The 10,542-nt window shown below is 41.4% G+C and overlaps 1 protein-coding gene across 2 annotated transcripts; it reads left to right on the forward strand.

The window, feature by feature from the left end:
* The first annotated feature begins 1,823 nt into the window (after window positions 1-1,823).
* Window positions 1,824-8,531, forward strand: LOC135464726 (ras-related protein Rab-5A-like). Of its 2 annotated transcripts, none has more exons than XM_064742245.1 (6): window positions 1,824-1,934; window positions 4,001-4,258; window positions 5,259-5,410; window positions 6,347-6,469; window positions 7,032-7,125; window positions 8,227-8,531. In XM_064742245.1, exons 2-6 carry the CDS (start codon window positions 4,123-4,125, stop codon window positions 8,385-8,387), a joined length of 666 nt encoding a protein of 221 aa, XP_064598315.1. In that variant the 5' UTR covers window positions 1,824-1,934; window positions 4,001-4,122; the 3' UTR covers window positions 8,388-8,531. The 2 variants fall into 2 exon arrangements, with proteins under 2 accessions (XP_064598315.1, XP_064598316.1); XM_064742246.1 differs by lacking the exon at window positions 1,824-1,934 and adding an exon at window positions 3,231-3,318.
* The last annotated feature ends 2,011 nt before the right edge of the window (window positions 8,532-10,542 follow it).

Here is a 10,542-nt window from a genome sequence, read left to right on the forward strand (position 1 = left end):
TCAAGTTAATTAAGCAGAATTTCCCATTTTACTCATGTGCTCTGGGGCAGGTCTTAAGGTTCACTCCTTGGGCACGGATAGCACTGGTATGGTTGTGCGGAACGGTCAGTAAACAGTCGTTCTTTGTCTCTGTTGTTCAGCTTGAGCATCCGGAAATGATGAATGGATAATCAGCGGCCACATTTGTGCTTATAGACACATCACAGATTTAACTGCGATACATATCCGGATAACATCGTGACCATAGTTACGGTTATTTCATGTCAGTTGGCGGTAGCAAATTTCTGCTCTAACTAATGGCAAGTTTAGAAGTATCTTTTGTGTTTTAAATGAGTAAGTCACACACACAGTTTCAAAGATTTCAGTATGGTGCATATTACATTATACTGTATGTAAGTATGCTTGGGGTTTAAGGTCGTACAATTTTTCGGTCGTATCGTTAAGAAGTCATTATGTGTGTGTACATATACTGTGTCTTCTTGTGGCAGGGCGTGTCCAAGCCGCCAAAGTGCTGCCGCCACTGAGGTATCATGCCGAAGACACCAGGCATGACACCTCCACACTGTCACATTATAATGACACCGGGCCCACCCATTCGGTTTCCTTGCTCTAACCTCTCAGTGCTGTACGCCAAGCGAGGCAGCACAGACCTTTGGTATGACCCAACCCGAGTTTAACCCCGGGTCTCCCAACTTCTAATGAGACGCTGTAACCATCAGGCCACCGATACGGTCGAAATTAAATTGAACGTGGTCACTAAAAACCCACAGTAAATTCAACTGAATGTGGTTATTAAAGCCTACCATAAAATTCAACTGAATGTGGGGATTAAAACTCAAAGTAAAATTCTAACGAATGTGATTATTAAAACCCACCGTAAAATTCAAACGAATGTGGTTATTAGAACCCACCGTAAAATTCAAATGAGTGAGGTTATTAAAACCCACCGTAACATTTAACTGAAATGTGGTCATTAAAACCCACCATACAGAAGTAGAATTCATTTGAATGTGGTGTGTTATCCCACAGAACGAGTCCTGCCGCATACATTCCTTTTCTGCGTCCGGTAAGTCATATCGGTTCCGTTATACTTAGCGTGCAATCTCCCTAGCCCCTGTAGTTCAACAAGTCTGTGTTTACTTTTTACGAGAAATCTGATTTCCAAGAATTAAAACATGCTTGAGGCGTGGGTTTATCGAACTGAGGCTTACAACTAAACAATATCATATATATACGCACGCGTATTTCTACCAGGTGAATTAACACAAGAGTTTTAGATATCCTAAGGAGGGCACCATTTTGCGAATTTGAGGACAGGGAAAATATCACTCTGGAAAGTATTGCACTAAGAAAGTATAACAGTAGGAAAGCCACGCACTGAAAAAGTATAGCACTAGAAAAGTATTGCATGCGGAAAGGATCACACCGGGAAAGAATCGCACTGGGAAAGTCACGTACCGGGAAAGAATCGCACTGGGAAAGTCACGTACCGGGAAAGAATCGCACTGGGAAAGTCACGCACGGGAAAGTATTGCACTGGAAAGTATTACTCCAGGAAAGGATCACACTGGGAAAGCCATGCACTGAAAAAGTATCACACTAGGAAAGTATTGCACTGGGAAAGCATCAAACCGAGAAAGGATCACACTTGAATATAATCGCACTGGGAAAGTATCGCACTGGGTAGGTATCGCAATGAAAAAGTATCGCACTGGGAAGGTATCGCAATGAAAAAGTATCGCACTGGGATATTGTCGCACTTCTAAAGTATTGCACTGTGCAAGGATCACACCGAGAAAGGATCACCTTGTTAAAGTATCGCACTGGAGAAGTTACGCACTGGGAAAGCATCGTACTCGGCAATAATCACACGAGGAAAGTATCTCAGGGGCTAGGAATTAGCCTGACATCGCAAAGTGTGTCTTGGACTTCAGGTAATATTATATACAGTGCAACAAAAGTAAGTTCCCCCCAAAACGTTGTTTGATATGTACCAGATCCCACACTATCCCAGTAACCCGGCGGACGTTGTATATCAAGGAAAATTGTTTGATCTCTTCTGTGGTATGTACCAGATCGCAATGAAATTTTGCACACACTATCCCAGTAATCCGGCGGGCGTGATATATCAAGGATTAATGTGCAGGTGCAGTTGTGCGCTATTGTGGCCTGCGCAAACTGAAAATCAGTCCATTTTGAAAATTTCATAAAAGGAGGCAACCAGATTTTTCAATGACAATTCTTTATTTTATCACAGAATTCGATCATTTTCACTCGATGACCAGTAATTATCAATATCGTGTGTAGCCACCACGACGCTGTATCACATTTCAGCAACGCGCTCGCATTGTGTTGATGAGGCGTGCGATCCGACGTTGTGGGATGGCTAACCACTCTTCCTGAAGGTGGCGTCTCAGACCTAATGCAGGTTATGTTTAACCGCATGATTTTCTTGTGATGCGTGTCATGTCCTTAATGCCCACCCGCACGAATATCTCAGGACTGGATACGAATTTTCTGATGAAATCAAAATTTGGCGGTGAAAAATCTGATTGATTCCTTTTGTGAAATTTTCAAAATCGACCGATTTTCAGTTTGCGCATGCCCATTAGCGCACGACTGCACCTGCACGTTAATCCCTGATATTCCACGTCCGCTGGATCACAGGGATGGTGTGTACAAAATTTTATTGCAATCTGGTACATATCCAGAGAGAGATCAAACAACGTTTTGGGGAGAAATTACTTTTGTTGCACTGCTTACATTCCTTGAAAATGAAAGTCAGACCTTTGTAAGGCCTTTTTCTAAGGTAGCCGCCTTGTACAATGTTATGGTTAGGTGAGTTTTTTGTTAGAATTATACGTGTAGCTGTGACATAGCCAGAACTGACTCGACTGTCATCATCGTCTATTAGTCAATCAGAATTTGTCTATCTCCAAAACGGCAGCACTGTCAGCGTTGAGTGTTGAGTCGTTTAACGATGAATAGTTTTGGACAAATTTTGGAGAGGGTACTCGATTGTGTGTGTCGGTATAAATATCATGGTAGTATCCGTCCGCATGATGTATACGGCCACAGGCCGGAAGCGGAAGTACTCCATAATAAGTATGCCATAATAATGGCGGCATATTTCCTGTCAATAATTTTATAATATGATCACTAATCGTATTTGTGAGCTGAATACTCATAACAAGAATTAAGAAGCTAAGGCCATGTATTATTATGAAATATTCCCGAATAACGTGGAACGGAACAGTAGCGTACAGTTAGCCAATAGTTCCAAGTTGTCAGGTGTGCATTTGACCTGCAAGTGGGGAGGTAGGTGCGGTGTACATCGGGGTTTGGTTAAGAGCGAATTTGCATATGATAGGCTTCCATTAGGCACTTGTGGTGAGGGTAATATGAAGACGATTTTCGATTTTGTACAGCGGGTTTTAGTGTACCAGTATAGAGTTTTCGTATTGGTGAGTTTATAGAAGGTTTTGAAGGGGGGATTTTCTATAGCGGATCCTAGCGATTTTGTTTTTTATAGGGTTGTTGTGAAGGGGACTTTGTATAGCGGGTACCGTAGATTTTGTATATTTGGGTTTTGATTGTAAAAAAGATTTGTATACCATATTTGTATAGGTTTCAACTAGTTTCACATATAGGGGGATTCCTGTTTTGACTTGGCCTGCATATATTGAGCTCACGTCCTAATAAATCAGCGTGGTCGTGGATTTTCCCGGGTATTGCGCGGTTTCCTCCCACAATAATGCTAGCCGTCGACGTAAAGGTAAATATTGTTGAGGACGGCGAAAAACACCAATCAAATATATAGATATGTGACGTAGTAGTTCCCGGAATTCATCCCACCTACACATAGTAAAGCGCATACCCGCTCTGTAAATACTTATTGTAGTAAACCTACTTCCTGTTAACATAAATCGATAAAGCTGTGTCTATTTAATTTGATCGTCAATCTATATATAGCTCATTTAAACGCTTGTTCTACTTACAGATCCCGGCAATGTGCTCATGCCAACACACACATCTCAACAGGAAGCATATGCAGTGACGATATAGACCTACTCACAAAGCCTATGCACATATACATTTGTTAAAGGGAGTCATGAAATCAAGATGGCGGGCTTCCAAATTCAACAGATTTACAAACTCAAAGTTGTCATTGTTGGTCCCATCTCTGTGGGGAAGACGTCGCTAGCCGTCCGTTTTGCCAAGAACACCTACGAAGATATTTACAACCAGACGATCGGGGGTAAGTCACGTGATATGTATGCTAGAGTTAAATACGTTAGAGGGACGACGAGACAAAAACTTCGGGGGACTCTACAGACTTCGTGGCAACAAAGCAACAAGAGAATAGGACGCATCAGGACTTCTCACTGATTGGTTGATTGTCTGATTTGTCGCCATATTCAACAACATTTCACTTATAACCTATGTACGATAGAGAGGAAATTGTGACTCTGAACAAGTGAAGTAAACCATTCAGGCGCCCGGGGGTAAAACTATAGGTCTTTGGCAAGTAATTGATAACTTTCCAACAAATGACTCAAAGATTTTCCTCTCCACAGCGATTTCAATATGCATGCCATATTTATGGAAGGCTATGGTGGCTGATGGCGGTAATATAGGCCGCAATCTCAGGGACCCCGCAGAACCAAACCAAACCGAAACCTTCAGAGGGCGCGAATATCGCAGGTCAGTGTCCTGCGTATCTTCCGCGGGTGCATAAGGGCCACGGTCAGAAATTGACCGGCGTTACGCCCGGGCTAAGGGGATTAAACGAACATTTTCGTCTGTCCTGGCGACTGGCACACAAGCATGTTGATCGTATGGTCAGTCCCCCGTCTCCTCCATTCACAAAAATATTTCAGTTAGATACTGAACGAATCAGTCCGTATTTTAAGTATAGTATCCATTATAAAGCACGGGCATTAAAACCATCTTAATACTCCGTTGAGATAAAAGCAGTCACAAAAAGACGAGATAATTAGCTTAAAATTTGTATTTATTTAATGTTTGTTACCTTAATCTTGCGCGAGGACTGACATAAACTTAGCCGATTGAAACTGATCTGGCTTCGAACTCCCCACCCAATACATATCTACTCACTCCCTATTAAATCAGTGTATAGCCGGAAACGTGTAAGGGCTCAAATCCAAGCAAAAGCCAATGATTTTATACACCATCACACAGGTAAAATTCAGGATAATTTATTATTGTTTTAATTGACTTTGTCTATTATTTTTCAGCATCATTTATTTCGAGATCTATGGACGTAGGCAATCGGACTTTCATGTTCCAGCTATGGGATACTGCTGGACAAGAGAGATATCATTGTCTGGTGCCCATGTACCTACGTGACAGTCACATAGCCCTAGTCCTCTATGATATCACTGATATGGTGAGTGAGAACTGTGAGAGAGATATCACTGTCTGGTGCCCATATACTTATGGGACAGTCACATAACCCTGGTGCTCTATGATATCACAGATGTGGTGAGTGGAAACTGCGAGAGAAATATCACTGTCTGGGGCCCATATACTGATGGGACAGTCACATAACCCTGGTCCTCTATGATATCACTGATATGGTGAGTGGGAACTGTGAGAGAGATATCACTGTCTGGTGCCTGTATACTTATGGGACAGTCACATAACCCTGGTCCTCTATGATATCACTGATATGGTGAGTGAGAACTGGGAGAGAGATATCACTGTCTGGTGCCCATATACTGATGGGACAGTCACATAACCCTGGTCCTCTATGATATCACTGATATGGTGAGTGGGAACTGTGAGAGAAATATCACTGTCTGGTGCCCATATACTTATGGGACAGTCACATAACCCTGGTCCTCTATGATATCACAGATGTGGCAAGTTGGGAGTATGAGAGAATTATCACTGTCTGGTCTCCATGTACTTACGGAACAGTCACACGAGGCCCAGACGAGGCCCTTGGACAGGAATGGCCCCATCCTAATAGTTCTTTGTGACTTTGGGACAGGAAGCTGATGACGACACACATGTGGCGTTTGCGTGTTCTTTCACCAGCATGCTGCGCATATTAGAACATCGCACGTAGGACAGTTTGTCAGTAATTTGCCTAAAGGCGGGTGGTTTATCTCGTGCACTTTGGTGTTCACCACCCAGAAAGACTGACTGCCATTGTATAGGTAAACATTTTTCAGTATGGCGTTAAACAATGAATAAATAAATAAATTTAATGCTATATTACTTTATAATTTAGCTTTTTTTTTATTTTAACATGTTCTTAACAAGGAGATTAATTGTGGCCCAAGGGCATATAAGAAGTGTTTTATTGTTTTCCTCGCAGACATCCTTCGGATTGGTGACCCTGTACCTAGACTTGTTACAGAAAAACGCCCCTGAGAGAGTCGTCATCGTTCTGGTTGGGAACAAAGAGGACAGAGCCTCTGACAGAGTCGTCACGACGAAGGTTAGACCCCGTATAAAGTTCGTTCTTCGCAGTTTTTGTCATGGTCTTTATATGTATAGACTGCGCATGAACAGGATTTCGTCACATTCTCCTTACAGCGCACTCTCAGCTCTTCATGTTTCCTGTACATCAGTGCCACCACTAATAAAGATTTGTACCGGTACAGAATGAACAACGCCGAGGTCACTTGGGTCATGCTGATGAGGCAGGAAATTTATTTATTTATTTGATTGGTGTTTTACGCCGTACTCAAGAATATTTCACTTATACGACGGCGGCCAGCATAATGGTGTGTGGAAACCGGGCACGACCACGACCATCCGCAGGTTGCTGTCAGACCTTCCCACGTACAGCCGGAGAGGAAGCCAGCATGAGCTGGACTTGAACTCACAGCGACCGCATTGGTGAGAGACTCCTGGGTCATTACGCTGCGGTAGCGAGCTAACCAACTGATCCACGGAGGCCCCGATGAGGCAGAAAAAGATTTTAGAAATAACAAAAGCTTCTTTTGGTAAAGAAACTTGAACTTTTTTACCACATGTGCCGTTTATCATATTTTCAGATGGGAAGGGATTTCGCTCAAACAAACAAGCTGTTGTTTATGGAGACCTCTGCCAAAACCGGTCAAAACGTTGATGATGTTTTCATTTTAGCTAGTAAGTACCCGTATATATTACCGTACCCTAGGGCTGGGGTTAACATGCTTGTCTTATAAGTCTTAAAGGTAAAAAAAAATCCCACTAAAATGAAGTATAGATTAGATCCTTAAACACTGTCCAGGAAAACAGTTCAATTTACTTTTATAGAATTTTGCCAACCGAATAAAATGGTTTTAAAACATCATATTCTATATTGGTTTGTTGTGACCCAGAATGTATCAGCGACGTCACATCCAGCAGCGCATTGGCTGCTGGGTCGTTGCGCCGCGCCGGCGTGCATACCACTTTGGCCCCTCATACTCCATTCGACTGTGCAGTAATAAGTATATATGTTTATGCATTTTCAAGTGATGAAATTTAACAGCCTATGTTTGTAAGGTGGTAAACACCTAATGTGACGTCAGCGGCCATAATATCGTCAGAAAAGGTCATCGAAGAATCTGATGTTTTAAACGCATTTTGCTAGAATGAAAAAAAAAAAGCTACAAAAATTTGACGGAACTAATTTTATAAGCGGTGTTTAATAGTTCTTCATCTGAAATATCCTTCACGTTAATGTTTTCTTGACCTTTACAACACAGGAAGACTGGGTTCAATCCCTGCGCCGCTCACGGTAATCCTCGAATCACTGCATCCCACCGACACCTCCCTCCCCTCGTAATGCCCGTATAAGAGTTTACCATTATTCGTTTATCAGTTTGCCATTGTTGTAAAGTTTCCGAAATGCTGAACTCCTAGTTTTTGTGTCTATAGAGTTTGCCAATTTTGTTGCTTGTCCTTCCTTTATTCTGTTTACATGTCAGAAACGACATCGAAACCGTCACTTATAATAAAGAAAGAAAGCTGTCAGCTGGAAGTAATTCGTTCATTTGTTCAACCACCATCTTCTATACGTTGGGCTACGTTTGTCTCTGACAAGCTTAAATACATTTACGTACAGAGACTAAAGCCGAAATGCTACATAAATTCTCCGTCTTTATATCCCAAAGCTATATATTTACCATATGAAATTTTAAAACTTGAATTTTTTTTTGAATGAAAAATCATGAAGAGAGACTAGAACAAAAATGTTATACGTTCTGTTTTCTTTTCCAACAGGTAAAAATTTACCCAACGAAATTTCAAGCCGTCGTCATTTTACGAAAGTGGGGACATTGTTTTTCCGGAGAAAGTTCGACGAGTGTCATCCACTCATGCGCAGAGAAGGTGTTGTTCCTCGTGATGCATCACGTGACTCAGATTTACACAAACTGTTATAATGAACCATGAACTTTTTAAGCAAAATTTAGACACATTTTGCATTTTGTTCTAATGTGTTCACTATACATTTGCAAATAAAGATTTGAATCTCGCGTGTGTTACCTGAATAATTTTAGGAGAAAAAAAATTAAAGTTATATGCAAAACTACCTTATTTTATTTCTGTTCTGAGTAAATTAAAATATTTGTATTTTCGAATTCTATTTCTCTAGGGTTTCATGAACCACTGGTGTAAATTTCATTCGTGAATTTATTTGGTTGGTGTTATACGCTGTACTAAGAATATTTCATTTATACGACGGCGGCAAGCATTATAATGGGGAATAACGGACAAAAAAATACTTTCATTTATTTTTAAAAATATTTTTGTGAAAAAGAGTTAAAGGCGCTCAGGCGCTTGAATTCTAAGGAGGGCTTTATGGCCATACTATCAGGAAGTTGTTCAAATCTATTTACGACAATGAATGTTGGAATACCCCTTTTTACCCATGGGTAAAAGATTACTGGCCGCCATCGTATAAGTGAAATATTCTTGATTGCGGCGTAAAACAGCAATCAGATAAATAAATGTTAATCTGGGGCTAATGAACCCTGAGTGTAAATTTCATTTGCTTACTCACTTGTTTGGTGTTATACGCCGTACTCAAGGAATATTCTACTTACACGACGGCGGCCAGCATTATGGTGGGAGGAGACCGGGAACAGCTCACGAGGACCCGTAAGTTGCTGAAAATCCTTCCCACGTGTGACTGGAGAGAAAGCCAGTGAGCTGGACTTGAACTCACAGCTGCGTGGGTTAGAGGCTTATCAGCGATAGTAAATTAGTGACAATCCACGAGAAGTTTTCCAAAACAGAAAATAATAGTATGGAAACTCACATCGCTGGCATCTAACATTATTCCTCTCCGGCCGTACGTGGGAAGGTCTGTCAGCAACCTGCGGATGGTCGTGGGTTTCCCCCGGGTTCTGCCGGGTTTCCTCCCACCATAAAGCTGGCCGCCGTCCTATAAGTGAAATATTCTTGAGTATGGCGTAAAACACCAATCAAATAAATAAATATTTGCTAGCGGTTTTACGCCGTGCTCAAGAATATTTGACTTATAAGGTGGTGGGCAGCACAGGGACTGAATTATTCTCCCTTTTGTTTCAACCAATTAAAGAGGAAGCAACGGTGACTGTACATTGTTTTCGGGACTTTCAATACTCCATGTGGTGACACTTAGTTTACATATAACTTTCCAGTGCCAGCTAGGTGGTTCATCTTGATTGTTCACAGGCATTTGACGATATGTATAAACCTGCGTGGATGTAGATTTCTTCTGATTCGCATGTCACAGATTCGTAACAAGTTTGGTTTAGTATTCTGCAGAACCAGAGAAATTTAGGGTGGTATAAAAAAGTAGCGCGGCAATTTCATCGGACAAACTTGTATAAGGTTTTCCAAAGTAAAGCTAAATATCGAAAATAAAACACACCACGTGTTGATTATTGTACTTCACTGAAAATTGTAAACTTATTTATTTGACTGGTGGTCTACGCCGTGCTGAAGAATATTTCACTTATACGACCGCTGTCAGCATTATAGGATTGGTGTTTTACGCAGTACTAAAGAATATTTTACCTTAGCGACTGCCGCCAGTATTATGGTGGGATTTTATTTATTTGATGGGTGTTTTACGCCGGATTCAAGAATATCATATAATGGTTTGAGGGAACTCGTCAGAGCCAAGGGGAATCACTCTCTGTCTTTAAGGGATAACAAAGGTTAGAGGAGTGTGACTTTGAAAACAAAATGTAGTTTCACGAACACGGGCGGAACTGCAAAGTAGTAAAGCGTGAAGGCCGTGTTGGAATAACGTGAAATAACCAGTTTTAAGTCTTACCCACTAAAAACGAACAAACCATCCTAAAAGTTTGCCACGCATGACAGTTTTCATCCTTTCGTGAAAATATTCTGTGAGGTATGTAGATCCATGCTTTCAGTATAATGTCGAGTGTGAGAATACACAACAGTTCCACGCCGAATTTTAAAAATTTAACAGATCGTAGGTGGACAGCCGCCATTTCACCTTCTATGAATGTACTTATTCGGCATTTCACACCCCGTGCTTACCTTTAACTAGAAGCCAAACAACAATGGACCCTGATGTTGTGG

The sequence above is a fragment of the Liolophura sinensis genome, chromosome 4, assembly GCF_032854445.1.
Source record: "Liolophura sinensis isolate JHLJ2023 chromosome 4, CUHK_Ljap_v2, whole genome shotgun sequence".
NCBI lineage: Eukaryota > Metazoa > Mollusca > Polyplacophora > Chitonida > Chitonidae > Liolophura > Liolophura sinensis.